We start from the raw sequence: 20,217 nt of genomic DNA on the forward strand, positions 1-20,217 counted from the left end.
GTAACTTTATTCCCAGGCCACCAGGCCAAAGCAGCAGCGTGTGATTTGGGGGTTCATGCGATACGTATTTTCTGAACGCGTATTTATGCACAAGTAGCAAAAATACATTTAGATTTGATAAACCTTTACTGTCATTGTTTTAGTTTCATATTTGTGGTTTATTTAGTTTGTACCTTATATTTATGGATGACTAACTTTGAAATGCAAATGGATTTTATGTATGGACCTATAATATTCATATTCTGAGGCATCCTACGGTTAGTGACTATGAGATCATGTTTTTTAGTATACAAAAATTAATACCAACATTTGGGGTCTCAAAATATGAGTAAATGAAAGATATTTAATATGAGAAATTATTACAGTTTGCCGGGGCATTTCTGCCCTTTATTGTTTAAACTATTACACCGCACCCATTTGGCTCATGGTAGTTTAATATTGATATATAGGGATGAGATCGGTACAATACCGGTACCGACCGGTCCCGAAAATCGCAATTTTTTGGTACCGGTATCGGTATCGAAATCTTCGGTTTAGTACCGATACCAAAGGTAAAAAATTTAGGAAATACCGGTACCGGTCCCGATACCGAAACTCAAAACTTTGACACTGATTTGATACCAGTATCGATTTCGATACCAGTACCGAATTTGCTCATCCGTATGTCACAAACACTAAGCAGCAGATGTCATTTTCAACCTACCTAAAAGAAGAAAAATTTAACTTTTATCTCACCTAAATATGTTATTTTCATGAACTCATTAAAAACTAAATTAAAACAATACCAAACACAATAAAATCACAGTCACACAAAATCTTTAACACGTCAGACACTAAACACGTCATCGTCTTCATCTTTATTATTATTATTATTATTATTATTATTATTATTATTATTATTAAAACCCTAATTCCCAAATCAAACTACACAGATCTCTCAATCAAACCCTAATCCTCAAATCAACCACTCAATCACTCAATTCCACACTCCAATTTCAACCTCCACTCACCAATTCCTCACGATCTTCTCACCAGAAGCTCAATTGATGATATACAAACAGTAATGGCGGATCCGCCACGTGTCTGCCGAGTACTATCATTATCATCATTATTATCATTATTGTTGTTATTGATTGTTGGTGAATTAGGGTTATGTTATTGTGATTGAAAGCATGCTGAGTGTGCTGAGAGTGCATTTGCCGTCTGAGATTCCGATTGTCGGCTGCGAGCTTTCACCGTACGTGCTGCTTCGTGGCGCTGATCAGACTGTGTTTGCGGATGATGTGGCGGAATCTGCGCCGGTCGACGGGCAGTTCTTGAGATATAAGTGGTTAGTTGTTTGTTTGTTATGTGGTTTTAACTGAATTTGGAAGTTTTATACCAGTTAATGCTTGTTTAGAGTGTGAAAGATTGTTGCTTTATGGTGTGTTATGCATTAGTTTGCTATTTAAAGATATTAAAGTTTGTTACTTGATGTGATTAGTAGTGTTGTAGTAATCGCTAGTCGGGCGGTGGGGCCGGGACTAGCGATTAATTGAGATTTTTACAACCATGGTCATTAGTACGATTAGGGAAATTTACCTTTTTTGGGAGTGTATACTTTTGTTTGCCTTAGTATATTATCTTTGCTTTAGAGCATGTTTGGGATTGAGTTTGAAAAATGCTTATTGGCTTATTTGTGTTTTCAAAAAGCCAATAAGTTAAAATGTGTTTGGCAATCACAAAAATCTTTCTTATTTTAGCTTTTTGAAAGGGTTAAAAAGCAGTTTTCCGAAAGCCCCAAATCCTGGCTTTTCAAAATGGCTTTTTGAAAAGGCAAATAAGCCAATAAGCATTTTTTCAACTCAATCCCAAACATGCTCTTAGTGTTGTGTGGGCATATAGACCTTTTAGGGTAGTGTATAGGTACTTGCGTAGGGTTTAGTGCTTTTTTTCATCTATTTGTTGTTTTGTTTGTAGCTACTATTTGGTAGTTTACAACTTTCAGTATTAGTACTCATGCATGATTGTTTGTGTTGTCTTTCTTAGCTATGTTTTATGATATATGGATTACTAGACTATACACTACTAGTAGCTTAGCTATGTGTGAGATTATAGAACCAATAATACATTGAGAAATGCAAGAACCAAATACGCATAAAACACTTATAAATTGTGTATGGAAGATAATCGAAGTACTGGGAGAAAGAAATTGTGGTGGTTATGTAACTGTCAAGTGTATCACATTCAAAGCACCATATACAAATGCATTATTCGATTTATGCAGTTTTCAACATATTATTGGTTCTGAAATGAATGCCCCTCTACCAACACAGCACCAAGTTTTGTCCAAGAATATAAAACGTATTGCTGTTTGGTCTAGTACTTGCAGTAACTTAGGACACTACCGTAATTTGGTTTCTTTTATTGAATGCATCAGTGGTGGTAAAATGTTGAAGGATATAGATTTAGAGCATTGGCTAGTATCTAAACCATAATTTTAAGCTATATTAGTGTATCACCCTTTTACGGGCAATCGGATCATAGTATGGTAGTTTGTAAATTTTGGAGTAAAATTTCGATGATAGTCAGTAGTAACATGAAATATGAAGTTTTTGTGCTATAAAAACTTCATGTTTATAGTATAATTATACGTTTATACTGATAAAAAAGTTTAAATGACAAGTTCAGTTCTTATTGTAAGTTATAACAAAATTTCATATATATTTACTAGATTTCTTGCTTCATTTGTATTTTATTATTATTATTTTTTTTTGTATATTTTCTGTATAGGTATTTAACAATGTTTATTAGTAGCCACTTGCCACATGGAAAGAGTGGTTTCTTTGACATAGAGATTTATGTTTACTGTTTAATACAAGTATAGAAATAAAAATTTTAAAATGATCAATTCACCCTTTGCATAACCAAAATTTATAAATTTTTACTATTCTGTAAGTATTGCCATAGATTTCTTACTTCATTTGTGTCGTTTTTTTGTTTTGACATTTTTCAATTAATTATTAGTAGTCACAAGAAGGGAGATTTTTATATAAAAAAGTCCTCTTTAAATTCGCCCTAGATTTTCTACGTAATTTGAGTTTTGCTATTTAGAAATTTGAAGGTTTTTTACATTTATGAGTATCCTCATTAGAGGTTTATTTGCTATAAAAATATCATCTTTAGTACAAGTGTAGGCATAAAATGACTAATTTACCCCTTATTACCAAGTTTCAGGGATTCTTACCCACATTTCACAAAACACCTCTAGATTTTGTCATTCGTTCAAACAACTAATCATCTGATTGCTACAAATTTTCACAACAGAAAAACACATATTTTAGCAGTCTCATCTAATTTTGCAGGTATCGTATACATAGTGATAAAAAAGTCACAATCTGCAGCATACATCCATCAGAACAAGCTACTTTACAATGTGTAGGTTGCGTTAAGGCTAAAATACCCGTTGCTAAAAGTTACCATTGTTCTCCTAAATGTTTTTCCGATGCGTGGCAACACCATCGCGTTCTTCACGAACGCGCCACAAGTGCCGTTAACGAAAACGGAAACGAAGAAGAAGAAATATTTGGCCGATTTAATAACAACAATAATATTATTAGTCAAAGCTTATCAAACGGTGTTTCCACACCGTTATATCCTGCAGCTGTGACACATAGGAACGGTGGTGAAACATGGTTTGAAGTCGGGCGGTTAAAAACTTACACACCAACCGCCGATGATATTGGTCACGTTTTGAAGTTTGAATGTGTGGTGGTTGATGTTGAGTCAAAGTCAACTGTTGGATCAGCGAATACTTTACTGACGTCACGGGTGATTCCGGCTCCGTCACCGAGTCCACGGCGGTTGGTTTCGGTTAGTAACGCTGATGTGGCAGTGGGGAGTTTGGATTCGGGGACGTTTACTGTGTTGTCATATAATATTTTGTCGGATACATTTGCTACGGGTGATATGTTCAGTTATTGTCCTTCGTGGGCCCTTTCTTGGCCGTATCGTAGACAAAATTTGTTACGAGAGATTGTTGGATATCGAGCAGATATTGTTTGTCTTCAAGAGGTAGAATTTTGATTATTTGATGTTTTGATTATGGAGTTAAATTTTGATAATCGTTCTCAAAGGGTCAAATAAGACTACTAGTTGCGAATTTACTTCCTTTGAAACTATTTCAGTATTTTGAGAGACTTTTCTGTACAATCTCACAACTAGTAATTCTTTTGTTTACAATAATGTTGTTTTTTGCTCATTTAGGTATTATTTCTTAAATCAGAAATTTATAAATGCTCAAAACAATATTTTTCTTTCTGAATCTGTGTCAATTTTAAACAGGAACTTTTTTCTTGTTTTAGACTTAACATAACTGGTTGAAGGGTAAAATAAATATGTTTTCTTTTTAATCTGATTTTAGAGATTTTTTTTGTACCATCTCACAAGTAATAATTTGTTTTGTTTACAATAATGTCCCATTTAAGTATTATTTTCTTAAATAATCAGAAATACTCAGATATTCAAAACAGTTGATTTATTACTAACTTCCGAAGAGTAAAGTGGCCTTGTTTAGACTCAACAAAAATGGTTATTGAAGAGTAAACATGTAAAATAAGTATTTTTACCCCTTTTTGATTCTAATCTGAGATTTTTTCTCCCATCTCACAAGACACGTGCCCCTTTATTTTAACAATAATGCTGTTTTTTGCACATTTTTGGTAATATTTTTTCTAAATATTTAGAATTCGTCAAAATACTTACGGTTGATTATTTATTATTACAACTTTAAACAACAGAAGCACATCCAAACACAATCTTTTATGGCTCATTTCATTGCAGTTGAATATTTGATTCTGATATGTTACAATGACAATCATTTTAAATGTGCACATTTCTAAGTTGATTTTGATGGTTAAAAAGCTAAGCTAAAAATGCTTTAGCTTTTTTTCAGATTCAAAGTGATCATTTTGAAGAGTTTTTTGCACCTGAGCTCGACAAACATGGTTATCAGGCTCTATATAAGAAGAAAACAACCGAGGTATGTTTCATACTTATACTTTTATTATTGTTTTAAATACTTTTATGAAGTTCAGATTTATAGGTAGTAAATTTTTATTTTAACAAATGGATAAAACCATTTAAGAAATTAGGCCTGCAAATGAACCACACGAACACAAATAGGGCTTATTCATGTTCGTATATTTAACATTAACCTAACGAGAACGAATGTTCATTAAGAAAATAATGTGGTCGTGCTCGTTTATGTTTGTTCGTTAATATTCTAAATGAACAATTTACCAACATAAACCAACATCACCTAAAAGTAAACGTGAAATTATTATTAAAGTCTAAAATACCATTATCTCTACATCCTGTATTTCAATAGTAAACAAAGATATCAAAACAAAAGGTTTTAAAATATGAAATTTAAATTGATTTCTCAATTAACATAGTAATGAATGAACTTGAATGAATATTTAATAGAACGTAAATAAACAAGCATAAATGAATCTATATAAACTAAAGTAAATGAACGAATGTAAACGGACATTCACAAACGCAAATGAACGAACAAGACATGTGCTAATGTTTGTTTAATTAAATGAACAGAACTTTCCGCTGAATGGTCGGTTCATTTACAGGCCTTAGGCCTACATTAAATGGATTTTTCTTATAATAATGAATTTCTTTTTTCAATCATATTTAACTTATGTATTTTCAACAATTTGAAAATGGATAAAAAAAGTTCATTATTGATTCTTGTGATTGTTGTTTGGTTGCAGGTTTTCAATGGCAGTGTTATGACTATCGATGGATGTGCTACATTTTTCCGTCGAGATAGGTTTTCACACGTCAAAAAATACGAGGTATAAAATATATATTTGCATTATTTTAGTAACATTTTAGCACCATTGATATACTAATTAAATATAGGTCTGAATTTGCAGGTTGAGTTTAATAAAGCTGCACAATCTTTAACAGATGCTTTAGTTCCCAGTGCTCAGAAGAAAACCGCTCTAAATCGGCTTGTTAAGGTGTCTTTCTTATCATTCTTGTAATTCATTTTTTTTTTATTTTTGCTTCTATTTATTTTTATATAGTTTTTATGATGTGTAACAGGATAATGTTGCATTAATTGTTGTTCTAGAAGCAAAGTTCAGTAACTACGGTGTTGATAATCCTGGGAAACGACAACTTGTTTGTGTGGTATGACATGGCATTTTATGTATCTTTTTAATTATTTAAATTTTTCTTAAGCTTTAACATTTATTTATATATTTATTTTTTATGGTGTGTAGGCAAACACCCATGTGAATGTTCAACAAGATCTAAAGGATGTTAAATTATGGCAGGTTATTCTTTTAACCTCTAATTATAAAAAATAAACAGCTTTAGTTAATAGAGTTAATTACACGAATGGTCCCTGTAGTTTGCCCATATTGCAGACCAGTCCCCACTTTTTTAAAATTACGCGTATAGAAATTAGAAAATGAATGATTGAACGTGTTCGTGTTCGTTTTCTAATCTTCATTCATGTTTGTGTTTGTTCGTTAAGAAAATAAACATAAATGAGAGTTTTGAACGAACACCTATCAAAAGTAAATGTATTCTTAACTCTTAAGTCCAAAATACCATGATCATTACATCCAATAGTTTAAAAGTAAACAAAGATATCCAAAGGTTTTTCAAATACGAAATTCCAATTGATTATGAATTAATATTAGACATTAGTAATGAATATATTTGAACCAATATTTAAACAAACGAACATGATTGATATATAGCCAAACGTAAATGAGTGAACAAGACATGTATTCATGTTCGTTCGTTTAGTTAAATGAACAAAAAGCCATGTTCATGTTCATTTGTATAAAACGAACGAACATGAACAAGAAAATTCGTACGTCTGTTCGGTTTAATATAAATGAACAAAAACGTACGAACCCGTTTGTGTTCGTTCGGTTCGTTTACAAGCTAGCCTTCATCCACTACAGGGACCATCTTTGTTACGGTTGAGTGATGTAGTTAACTCTAGTTAATTATATTAATTTCAGGTTCATACTTTATTAAAAGGTTTAGAAAAGATAGCCGCGAGTGCAGATATACCAATGTTAGTTTGTGGAGATTTTAATTCGGTTCCTGGAAGGTTTGTTTTGTATTTACTTAATATAAATTTTAATTATAATCATTGTTTAATTTCATGTAATATAAATTGTTAAAAATGACCATTTTGAATTTTGCAGTGCTCCTCATGCACTTTTAGCAATGGGGAAAGTTAACCCGATGCATCCAGATTTAGCAGTTGACCCGCTCGGGATTCTTCGACCCACCACTAAATTGACTCATACTTTGCCTCTGGTAATATAAATATTCAATTATTTTTTTAATTTTGTTTCTTCAAAATACTTTACTTTCATAAAATTGTATTACAGGTTAGTGCGTATTCGTCTTTTGCAAGAATTGGGAGTTATGAGCAACAAAAGAAGAGAGTGGACCCCACTACAAACGAACCGTTGTTTACAAATTGCACACGGGATTTTATTGGTACCCTTGATTACATATTTTACTCAGGTACATATTTTATTGCCACTCTTTATTATTATTATTATTATTATTATTATTATTATTATTATCCACATTTTATTCTTTATTTTATGAGTTTTACATATGATGTGTTTTTCAGTCGACAGTTTGAGTGTGGAATCTTTGTTGGAGCTTTTGGATGAAGATAGTTTAAGGAAAGACACAGCACTACCTTCACCCGAATGGTCTTCTGATCATATTGCATTAATGGCTGAGTTCCGTTGCAAACCTCGTGCTAGACGTTAGTTTCATTTTTAGGCAAGCATTTATTACTTCAAATATATACCTTTTTGATTTCTTGATTCCGAAAGGGTTGGTTGATCATATTGCATAAATATTAAAATTTTCACTTTTAGTCCTCCGCCACAAGTCTAAGATCATGCATAAACGTAACGTATCAAGAGCATCTTAGTTATTTCACGCCACTTATCAGAAGAAATTAACTATCCATTCATGTCACGGACCAAATAAATTACGTTTATGCATAAGTTTGGACTTGCGTACTTTCTCGTACTTGAGGACCAAAAGTGAAATTTGGACATACCATAGGGACCATTCGTGTAATTCTTTCTATATTTTTATTACCAGTATTTGGTAAAAGAAAAAATACTAAAGGATTATTAACATTGGAACCCCTAAGTCGACTTGGTTGACTCATTAATCTTGTGTATCGGTCATTACAGGTTCGGTCAAAAAGCAAAATCTTGAAGATAGAAGTTAAGAAAAGAAAAAAAGAGAAAGCAATGAACAAAAGGTAAGAAAAGTAGATCTAAAGGTGTTAATTGATCTACTATTGTATCATGTTTATTTTACTACCCTTTTTTCATATACATGTCTTATTTGTTTTTGTTTCTTCTTTCTTTTTAATAGAAAGATAATTTATATGATATCCTTGGTTCAATATAATAGCTCACGGGTCGAGTTTGATTTTGAATGCATTATTGTTTATGCTCAATTTTTTTTTCTTCGGATTTTTTATTTTTGCCCATAATTTTATCTTTTATGTTTATACCAACTTGCATGTCCTGTCCTTAAACTAAGGAAATTACCGAAAGCTTCCTTTATTTCAAAAGTTGTAATACATTAAGTTCTTTAACTTTTTGTAAATGTGTTACAACATTTGAAATAAAGACAGCCTATGTAGTAGTATTCTTGGTTTTCGGATGAGACCTGCAATTTTTTATAAACATAAATGACTAAATCTGCACCTGTTAACTAATATGAAGTTTAGGGAGTTTGCAAAATAATGATGTAGACGATATTATACTTTATAGTTATAAGATAGGTGAAATGATTTTGTGTATCTACTTTATTTTCACGTATTGTTAAAAACGCTTTAAAATATACAAGTTTGTTGATAATCTAGTTTACCTATTGTACACGTGCGTATTTACTATTTAGTAGCTGTATAGGTAAAAACAATTGAATTAAATCGGCACAAATAAAACATGGTAATTACTAAAATCATACAAAACTTGAAAAATTAACAAATTACAAACACACTCTATATTACCAGTTCAATTTTTTTTTACCATGATATCGATGAAGCAATCTCATAATTGGTTCTAATATACGATTCAAGCTAATAACGTTTCCCGATAAAACTCGAATATGGATTCTAGGAATTTGTTTAAGGAAGTTGAGGTTCTGTGGCTGCTGGTTTTGAATTGTATAGTGGCTGCAAAGCTTTTACAACAATTGTCATAGTTGGCCTGAAATCTGCTTCATATTGAACGCATAATGCTGCGACTGCTGCCATCTGAGTATCCCAGACACAGGAAAGAAAACGTTAGCGAGTTAACCAGTTTTAATTAGTGTAAAAGTGAGTGGTTGGTAATCAGTAGATATGAAACAAGTTTGGTAACGAGTCAAAATGGGTCGGGTCAAATTGGGTTTTAGTCTACATGGGTTGGGTCAGATGGGTTTGAGTCAACACAGGTCATGTCAAGTTGGGTTTGAGTTAAAATGTTCGGGTCAAATCGGTCCTGAGCCAAAACAGGTCAAGTCAGGTCCCAGATTCGTATAAGCTAGCGGCTAATGAAATTTGGGTTGAGAAAAATTGGATCGGGTCAAATTGGGTTTGAGTAAAAACGAGTCGGGTCAAGGCTCTGTATGAGATTACTATTATTTTAGTTATAAATAAATAGTGTGTATTAAAAGACATTTTGATTAAACTTTTTTTTCCTTTTCTTTGTTTTGTGCCTTTAAAAATAATTATTATATTTTAATAAAACTACAGTTTTCGACATATTGATCCAATGCATTAGGAAGACATTTTAAGCGACTTTTGGCCCATTTCACATATTTCCTTTTAAAAGTAAAACATAGCCCGAATGAAAATAATAAAAATTAAACAAAAAAACAGAAATATACCTTAGCGGCCGCCTTTGGAGGGTAGTCGGTATTTAACTTCGGGTCAACACATTGCTTTACTTTATCCTCACTTAACCTTGGAGTTGCCTGTTACAAGCAAGATCTCATTCATAATTAGCATTGAAGCTAAAATGACCTATTTGTCCCTAAACAGTATTAAAGATTATCAATAGCAAGTAAAAAAGACACACCCAAGTTACAAGACTTTGTTGCCCTTTTGGCATTGTGTGGTCAACTGGTTTTCTTCCACACAAAAGTTCCAGAAGAACGACTCCAAAACTATAAACGTCACTTTTTTGAGTTATTTGCCCCGTCATTGCATACCTGAATCAAAATATTATATGTTATGTCCAAACACTAACGGGCCGTAAACGAACATTTTTAAGTGTATGCTTTACTGCAATAATTTTTTGCCAGAAATAAAAGTGTCGCGGGTCAATCCAACTTTAAGAAAAATAATGTTTTCAGTTGTTGACCGCAACTTGTTTTGGCCCGTTTGACCAAACACTAACGGGCTGAAAACAAATTTTTAACGCATATAACCTCTTAAATTGTTTTTTTAAGATGCATTCATATTTTACTCTAATAATTATTTTATACAAAAAAATAATAAAAAGTGACACAGGTCAACCCAACCTAAAAAGAAAATAGTCGTTTTGAGTGTTTGATCAAAACTGATTTTGACCCGTTACCCAACCCACGCATATCAACAGAAACAAATACTTACTCTGGAGCATGATATCCAAACGTTCCCAAAACTCGAGTCGAATGTAACCGAGCTGCAGCATCAGACGACTGATTGCTCAAATTAAAATCAGCAATCTTTGTATGGCAATCGTTAAATAATAAAATATTGCTGGACCGAACATCACGATGCACAATCGAAGGTTGAACCTTTTCGTGTAAATACTCGAGCCCTTTTGCTGCACCATACGCGATTTTAACTCTCTGAGTCCAGCTCAGCACTGGGCCCGGTTCCGCCCCTTTTACACCCTTTCTTCCTATATTTACAAAACTCCCAAAAGTTAAAACTAAAAAGTTAAAATAAAGATTAAGAGAAGTTACATTTATGTACCATGTAATACGTCGTGCAACGAACCCATCGATGCATACTGATATACCAAGATGCGGTTGTTTGCCTCCAAGCAATACCCGAGCAACTCAACAAAATGCTCGTTTTTAAGCCTTGAAACGACCGATAACTGCAAATAAACGAGTGAAACGTGCATGTTAACAGTTGGTTGTTACTAGTGGTGGACTTAGCATGTAACTAGGGGTAGCCACCGCTACCCCTCAACTTTTCGTAAGTAGCACAAGTTTTTCTTTTTTCGGTTAGTTTTCGTGTTTCGCTACCCCTGAAAAAATATATCGTTACCCCTATTTGTTTAAAGCCCAACCAAATTAAAAGGTAAAACCAATTAAAGCCCAACCAAATTTTAAAGATCAACCAAATTAAAGTCCAAACCAACTAAAACCATCATTCGTTGTTCCCCTTGGATTAGGGATGAGACCGGTACCAACCGGTCCCGAAGTCGCAAATATTTGGTACCGGTACCGAAATCTTCGGTTCGGTACTGTCAAAGGCAAAAAATTCGGAAATACCGGTGCCGGTACCAATACCGAAACTCAAAACTTTGGCACCGGTACCAAATCGGTAACGATTTCGGTATCGGTACCGGTCAGTACCAAATTTGCTCATCCCTACCTTGGGTATTTTGTTTAGGCTAGACATCAATATTTAACAAAACAAAGTTTCATTCAGCCATTGTTCACCCCACGCTGCTTGCACCCCACACTGTTCTGACTCCCTGCTACCCTCCTTCGATCACCGCACCTCCACGTCGCAGCCGAGTAAGTGACGGTCAGAGTTTTCTCAGTCCCTCTTCCATGGTTCGACTTCTATTGTTTAGTTTAAGCATTCTTCTACTTTTATCTAAATTTGTAATTGTTAATTTGTTTATATAAATTGTTAATTTGGATGTGTTTATGGGCAATTGAATCTTTGAATGATTGCTTATGGCATATTGAATATTTGGATTATGTAAATTGTAATTGGTTAGAGATTTAGGGTTTATATTTTGTTTCTTCTAAAATTCAGGAACTTGGAAGATGAACCGACAAAATCTTACTAGCAATATTTTTAAACGAAAATTCCAAGAAAATGATAATATTGGTCTAACACCAAGTTAAAAATATATATATTATATGAAATAAGGTAAAAAAATCGGTTATTGTATGAAATACGGTAAAAAATATTCCTTTACTGTATGAAATACGGTTAAAAATATTTTTTTAACGTTACCCCTGAGGTTTCCGTCTAGATCCGCCACTGGTTGTTACATATATGTATAGAGTTGGCAAAATGACAGGCTGAGTAACGGGTCAATTTTTCCGGTCAAAACGGGCCAAACTCATTTAATTTAACATTATGAATAATTAAAATTTTCAAAGCTCTAACCTGGTTTGCAAACTCATTATCAGACTCAGTTGAAGAACTGGTATCCAGTTTTTTAACTGCAACTTCTTCTCCTGTACTTAACTTTCCATAAAAAACTCGACCATACGAACCTTCGCCAACCAAAGATTTTGTACCAAAGCTACTTGTAATCTTGTTTAACTCGCTTAACGATAATGCTGGTGTTTCGATTGGCAACACCTTTTGCTGGGCCCCACTTCTTGCAGGCACTGAACTCCTTGGTTCTCCTCTATTACTCCCTAAATCACAAAAACTTCAACTTTGTAAAAAGTTTATAAAATTAAAAAGCTATAAAAATTTATAAAAACTGTGTGTTGTTAGTTACCTCCGTAAGGCGGTCCTCGAGGCGGTGCTGTCGTGACATTGTTTGTGGGCCCACCAACATAATCATCTTCTACAGAACCTCCACAACAAGACATTCTTGAAAGGATACTAAACAATATATTTTTGTCTGTGATTTAATCTGAAATGATTTAACACATGGTAATCACTAATCAGTCTTGGAAAATCTTGATACATTACATGATAATCACTAATAGGTGTGCTACTCGAGATAGCTCCGAGCTCGATCCTTAAAATAAGCTTGTTTAATAAATGAACCCCCGAGCGTGAGTTTCACTTATTGAGCTCGCGAGCCTAAACGAGCCCATTATATATATAACTTTTTTGTTAAGTAATAAATATATGTTTATATAATAATTAATAAAATTCATTATAAATAAAATTATGATAACATACTATATTATATACATTATGTATAAAATATCAATTAAAAAATATATAAAAATAAATAAAATTGCGTATAAATTATTTAATAAATAAAACACTAGCCGAGCTAGCTTCAAAAAACGACTCACGAGCGGAGCTTGAGCTTCAGAAAAAGAGCTAGAAACAAGCCTGGCTCGAGCTCTCATAAGTCAAAACGACCCAAGATCGGGCTCGTTTCATTTGCACCCTTGAGAACGTTGAAAAGATACAGTCTTTCTGTATGCAATTGATCAAATCCAAATTTATTGTGAATAAACCCGTTAAGTAATTTCATCGAACAGATGCATAACAAAATTAGGGTTGTTCAAAAAGTTCGTGGCTCGCGGCTCCCTTGAAAATAGCTCGGCTCGATAAAAGCTCAATTCTAAACAAGTCGGCTCGGCTTGATTTCTAAACGAGACGAGCTCAAGCCAGGGTCACATTTAGATTAAACCCTAAATTTTAATATCTATATATAATAATAGCATATTTTCAAAAAAAAAATAATAGTAAAAATTATACATATATTATGCCACTCGATCCTTAAATTATAAAAAAAAATAAAATAAAATAAAACATATAACGTTATAAATTCTCTAGTTTATAAATTTTATATAATACGTATGTTAAAATTATATTTTTTTCTTTTATATATCAAAATTTGTAAAAAAATCTAAAGGAGCTCTGCTCGAGCTTTAAACGCAATTTTTCAGCTCGACCAAGAAAATGACCCGAGCTCGAGCCATCTAGTTTAAGTTCGAGCTCGGTCACACCCTGACTCGGCACGACTCGACTACATTACAACCCTTAACTTAAAAATTACACCAAAATAACCTGCAACTTGAACTAATCTTGATGAACAAAGTAACAATTGCATACCTCAAATCGCCGAAAGTCAAAAGCAAGATTGTGTTTTGGTGAATGTTTGATGTTAAATGTTGATGTAGTATGTATGTATGTATATATGTATATATGTGTAATATGGGTGGGTTGTTCATGCCTGCACGTTCGTGGAGTGGAATCTTGAATTCATAGTAGTAGTTGGTGATGAGCCAGTTGTCTAATACCATTATTATTATTGTCATTAGCATTTAACACCAACTCATATTATTATATCAAGATGAGTCTCCTTGAGTCCTTGTGCATGCAAAATGCATTGGATGAGTAATTTGTAATATTAAACCGAACATCTGTCCTGGTTTTATAAAAAAAGTAATAAAAAAAGGCCTGCATAGTAGGTGAAAAACATCCTACAAAGAAGATGTCAGCAACGAGGCTTGGATGAAAATGAAGGGTGTATAAAAATTTTCATAAAAATGAGGGGAGGTTGGGCTCAATATTCTTGACGAAAGTATAAAAATCTTCAAACGGGTAAATTTACATTAATGAGCAAAAACACCATGGGGGGTGAGGGTGAGGTGTAGACCCCGGACCACAATAATAAAGGTTTGCCCATGAAGATGCGTAAGGGTTTCGCTTCACCGCATTAAATAACATAATGCGTGAATCAACAAAAAATAAAAAATAAATGTGTGTATGCTGGTAATTGGTGGAAAATGGGATTCAAGAGTAGAGAGCGTTGTTCTTTGGATAACACTAGGAGAGACAATGTCCATGTTTATGGTTATGTGTAGTCATGTAGAGGCGTTAAGCGTTTATGGGGTGCCACGTAGGTGAGCAAACGCCCTGTTAAGATGAATGGGAGTGTTAAATGTTTAACCAATTTCAAGCATTAAACTACGAGAACTACATAATATAATTGTTAAATGGTGTTTGGTATAAATAGTGGGTCAGAAAGACCGGGATAAACAATTACATAACCATCTTATGTGTCACAATTAAAACAAAAGGTGCATGTGCTTGTACGCTTCTTTATTTAGAATTTTGATATTTATCGAGTCTCTCCATGATATTGCATGCTAGATTTAATCAAGAGAAGAGAAAGACGCAATCACATACCCGTTTTATCTATCGCAACTATCTTAATCTGCACAAGTTTATGCATTTTATACGGTTCTTTACTTAAAACGGTTCACTGCAAACCAACCCAAACCATTTTGACAAAAAACCAGTTTCAACCAAACCAGGCCCAAGACGGCAAGCCCAACCTAGCCCGCTGGTTCTATCACCGGTTCCCCTTCTGAACTACCAAACCGGTTTTAAAGCCAGTCTGGTTTGAGAAAAAACCAGTTCTAAACCGAACTGAATCGATTTGGACCAGTTTAACCTTTCATGCTCCTAAGCCGGTTTGTTGTACCCCATTACCAACCACAATATTCAACATCAAACTACATGAACAATGACAATTATCACACCACCATAATAACAAACTACTAGATCACAAATTTCATGTTTCCAAATAACCAAACATATCACAAAACATAAATTTCAAGACACCACATAAATCAACAATAACACCTTCCCCATCCTTCCAACATAAACATCTCGATTTGCGTATCCTCGTAACTCAACCCGTCAATCCTCGACCCACCCCACCCGACCCAACTATACAAACCCAAACCCGACCCGTCTCTCAGTTTGACTTTCATTGACTCACTGTTCTTTCCATATCCGTCCGCTAACCCTTAACTTAAGTTCTTGCCTATCTCCACCTGAGAAAAACAAAGCCAAGTTTCTTGGAATCACGAGCCCGTCTTGACTATCACGAACTTTTCTGTGACTGTCACGGATGCTTCGTGGGACTCCTTGCCATGTGAATTTACGTCCGTACCCTCCAACTTCTAATGAATAGCTAAACTTTTTGGCTTCGGTATCCTCGCCCATGAACCGTAAGAATGATATGTAAAACGGGGCCATTCCAAGCTGAAACGCCTCGAAGTGTAAACAGAATTGCCGTCCGTAGCAGTTAAATACCTGCAAAAAGAACAGGACTTTATCTTTCTTCCGAAAATACCATTTTGTGAACAAGAATTTGTGAGCACAGGGTTTAGTGTTTAGTCGAAACAGTTGTAATAATCAGATAATCAAATCTTTTGATTGTTTGGAAAATTTTGATAATTTACTAAGTTAATACATAAAGATGACTGATGTTGACATTTTTGCAAAAAATAAATAATTTTTTTAAGGTAATTACAGTTTTCGACGTTTTGCCCTTTATTATGTATGGGGAACTTGCAGATCATGTCCTCTAACTTCAATAATACAAGCGTCCTTGAAGTTCATATGTTGTCACATTTTTGTCGTTTCCATTAGTTGGCGTTAACTTTTTTTTTTCAAAATGACTATTTTTCCCTTAAAACTAAAAACAAAATGTGTAACTTTTGACAACTATTTTCTGTTTTTTTCTTTATAAAAATATAATTTTGTCCGTCAGTTGTAAGTGCACAATAGTCATTTCTAAAAAACTAATAGAAAAGGTTAGCACCAGTTGGCGTAAAAAACGGAGAGTTTGACCACATATGATGATATGAACTACTGGACGTTTTTTTTACTTATCGAAGTTGAAGGACACAGTCTTCAAGTTACCATATACATAAAAAAAACAAATTCAAAAATAAGAATGTTATGCATCACAATAATACTTATAACAGCTTACCGTTAGCATCCACGTGGCGTTTTCAACTTCATGCGGATTAGACTTAACATACCGATGATTAAACGTGCATCCATCATGCATATCAACATTATGATCATCCTTCAAATGCGTCATAAGAAACGGGATATCCCCAGTGATTGAACACTCAGACCCCGCATAGGGACAATTGTAGGGGCGAAAACGGCAATTTTGCTCGTGTTTGAGCTTGCTATAATAAGGAAAGATATCATGGCATCCGAGGTTTTGATGTCTACAAGGAAGTTCTAAAGATTCGGCTACTTTTTCCAACGCTAAACATCTTATGTTTCCCATTTCAAGATGACATGATGGACAACAATTGTGCACACGAAGCTTGCAATTTGAGCATAAAGTATGACCATTTGGGCACTACAAGAAAAAAAGATATAAAAGGCAAAATGGTGAATTAATTTGGTGCAAATCTTGAAGTTGTTAGCAAGAAAAAAGCTGACTTTGATGTTGAATAACGGTTTTCTTTGCTTAAAAATATGAACTTTTATTTAGTATGACTAAAAATTGTAAATGAAGAGCTAAAAGATGGATTCTTTATAACATAATAATATCATATTTAGATTTAAAACTTCCAGAAAATAGTAATTTTCTACAAAACTATGCAGAGTTAAAAGTAAACATCTGATAGTTTATGCCCATGAAATTATATACTCAAAAACCAAAATGAAAGCAAAAGGGGGTGTTATTTTTGCATAAGCAACAAATAGTTCGCGTGTGAAATTTTTTATAAAAAAAAAAGCATAATTTTCTCCAAAAAAACAAAGTTCTTTGTAACATAAAATCCTATTTGGCTATAAAACTTCAAAAAAATATATATATAGTGACTTCGCCTAAATCTGAGAGAAATTTTACAAGTGAATTCAATTATTTAGACTCATTAATTTATAAACAATGTATAAACAAACCTGATGAATTGGAGGATACATTAACATTGTGCAAACAGGACACTCTAGAAGCTCATGAACACCATTTGTTGATTGCATTCCATGTTTTCCTGTTGCAATTCTTGTAACACTTTTATCAGTTTTTGTTGTTGCCACATCATACTTCAAAGATTTAGGGTGAGATTCAATAACATCTTTACACACACCGCCACCTGGCGCCATTGAAACTACAATAATATTTTTCTTGATCCAAAATTCAAAACTAGCAATTTAGCTTGAGTTTTAATGTTCTTGAAAGACTTGCAGCATCTGTTAAAACATAAAGTGTGAAGAGATATATGAGAATATGCTATGATATATTAGCTTACAAAGATGTTATAGTATTGAATAATAAAATCTTTAAATTTTGGCCAAATGTGTATAATACTAATATAATGGTCAATGTGAAGCCGGCGAATCAAAGAACCATAGCTTATTAATTAAAGGTTTAATTATTTTAAAGATTTAAACATAATTACGATATAGTGTGCTGTATTATATTGTACAGTACAAGACTATAAGCATAAAGTGGAACGACTACCCGTCTCCATTAGGGGTGTAAACGAGCTCAAGAGCGGCTCGCTAGCTCAAATCGAGCCGAGCTTAAACAAGCTCGAGCCAAAAAATAAGCTTGTTTAATAAATGAGGCAAGCCCTCATCGAGCTCAAGTTAGCACACGAGCCTAAATGAGCCTAACTACTTAATAAATAATAACAAGCTGGCTCATGAGCCTAAACCAGCCTATTATTTATATAAAATTAAATAATACATTAAATACTATAACTATTATTATTCTAATATAAAATTACGATAAAAATAACTAAATAATATATATCATGCTATATATGAAAAAATACGTATAAAAATATATAAATGTATATAAATTAACTAATAAATAATAAACGAGCAGTTCTCAAGCTTAAAAAGTAAAAACTACTCACGAGCAGAGCTTGAGCTTTAGAAATAGAGCTCGAGACGAGCTGAGCTCGAGCTCTCATAAGTTAAACGCAAATCCGTACACCACAAATTAATGTCTAAAAATCCCACTGATAACAAGAAAACCAGCAAAAAAATCTAGTAAGACAGGTAGGTGAAACTCTGAACTACTACTATTTAGTAATATAAAGATTCTTACACCAACCCAACTCAAGTAAATGCAAGGAAATTAAGAGCAGATCTATACATATAATAATCAATCCAAACATACTTACAATCATTGAGAAGATATAATTATAGAGAAATAAATAGATATAGCCCCAACAACTAATTGATCATCTAATTCAGCTATCACTAAAATAAATATTACTTTCAGGACTAGTTAGCTACTTTTAGTACCAATAATTAACACTAAATAACTTGAAAACTAATATATAAACAGAAACAAACAAGCAGAAATTGTGATTGCCTAACAAGATTATAATTCATGTGGAATTCCTAACATCAATCAACCTAATATTCTGCATTTGGCAAGAAAGTAGGTAGAATTGAATTATTAAAAAAAAGTTGATCAAAAACCAATTCTTGGCATAAAGTGACTAAAACATTCAACATCTGACATCAAAGTAAGAATTTCACAAAAGCTTATAACTTTATGTAAATAATATCCAAGAAATCAAGAAAAAATTAGGGTTTCAGTTTAAATCAGATGAAAAATGGTCAAAATGTCAAAACCCTAAAATTATAATACTTACTCCAATTGGGTGTGTAATGGTGTAAAGTAAGCATTTTTCAAACCAAATAAACCCTAAATAGCAAAATGCAAGAAAATGACAACACAAGAACCCAAAATCAAAATGCAATCAAATTTCCAGAACATTTAAAAATTTAGTTTTTTTTTTACTAAAAACCTGTTTCATTTGATCAAAAGATTCAAAACCCATCTCAGAAATCAACCAAATAAGATAAAGATTCATGGGTTTCAAATAAAAAGTTGATTTAAACAAAACCCATTTCAAATTTCAAATAAATTAAGCAAAAAGCAACCATTTTTACAGTTAAAAACATAAAATGACTCAAAAAATTAGGGTTTTTTTTTACTAAAAACCTGTTTCATTTGATCAAAAGATTCAAAACCCATCTCAGAAATCAACCAAATACACAAAGAGATTCATGGGTTTCAAATAAAAAGTTAATTTAAACAAAATCCATTTCAAAATTCAGGTAAAATAATAAAAAAGCACCCATTTTTACGGTGAAAAACATAAAAAGATTGAAATTAGAGAGATACCCAGATGAGATTTTGGAGCTTATTGTTTGAATCTGCTGTTGAATTGAAGAAAAATGAAGTGAAGCTTCGGAAATTGATGAAGGAAACGTATAGAAAGGGTTTTTGAACTTTTGATATTTGATTTTTGAAAGTCGTCTGATGAGGTAAAAACATACAGAAGAAAACATATTGGTTATAGATTTAGTTTCTTTAAGTATATATAAAAGTGAAAATGAGTAATAAATAAATGTTTTAAATTGATTTGTATGAAAAAGAATACATATTTTAAGGAAGTATATAATTTATTTATTCGTAGTTTCGTGCTCTAGCGGTATCCAGA

General features: G+C 32.9%; 3 protein-coding genes across 3 annotated transcripts; 1 reads left to right on the forward strand and 2 right to left on the reverse strand.

Moving 5' to 3' along the window:
• Positions 1-1,093: 1,093 nt before the first annotated feature.
• On the forward strand, positions 1,094-7,855 carry LOC143586653 (carbon catabolite repressor protein 4 homolog 1-like). Its single transcript, XM_077068145.1, has 11 exons — positions 1,094-1,330; positions 3,345-4,053; positions 4,934-5,020; positions 5,766-5,849; positions 5,931-6,017; positions 6,103-6,189; positions 6,282-6,335; positions 7,038-7,129; positions 7,227-7,341; positions 7,416-7,554; positions 7,667-7,855. The coding sequence occupies exons 1-11, from the start codon at positions 1,173-1,175 to the stop codon at positions 7,810-7,812; spliced, it is 1,758 nt and encodes a 585-aa protein (XP_076924260.1). The 5' UTR covers positions 1,094-1,172; the 3' UTR covers positions 7,813-7,855.
• Positions 7,856-9,196: 1,341 nt separating this feature from the next.
• LOC143586659 (putative protein kinase At2g41970) lies at positions 9,197-12,867 on the reverse strand. The gene is made up of 7 exons (XM_077068149.1): positions 12,741-12,867; positions 12,398-12,654; positions 11,015-11,141; positions 10,667-10,940; positions 10,131-10,263; positions 9,940-10,026; positions 9,197-9,325 (listed from the first exon to the last, which is right to left on the reverse strand). The coding sequence occupies exons 1-7, from the start codon at positions 12,832-12,834 to the stop codon at positions 9,197-9,199; spliced, it is 1,101 nt and encodes a 366-aa protein (XP_076924264.1). The 5' UTR covers positions 12,835-12,867.
• Positions 12,868-15,666: 2,799 nt separating this feature from the next.
• LOC143586660 (E3 ubiquitin-protein ligase SINAT2-like) lies at positions 15,667-20,017 on the reverse strand. The gene is made up of 4 exons (XM_077068150.1): positions 19,899-20,017; positions 17,654-17,941; positions 16,719-17,105; positions 15,667-16,036 (listed from the first exon to the last, which is right to left on the reverse strand). Exons 2-4 carry the CDS (start codon positions 17,852-17,854, stop codon positions 15,716-15,718), a joined length of 909 nt encoding a protein of 302 aa, XP_076924265.1. The 5' UTR covers positions 17,855-17,941; positions 19,899-20,017; the 3' UTR covers positions 15,667-15,715.
• Positions 20,018-20,217: the final 200 nt, after the last annotated feature.

This window comes from Bidens hawaiensis, unplaced genomic scaffold (assembly GCF_021521415.1).
Source record: "Bidens hawaiensis isolate Kalapana, Puna unplaced genomic scaffold, B.hawaiensis_p1.1 tig00034755_1, whole genome shotgun sequence".
Taxonomy (NCBI): Eukaryota; Viridiplantae; Streptophyta; class Magnoliopsida; order Asterales; family Asteraceae; genus Bidens; species Bidens hawaiensis.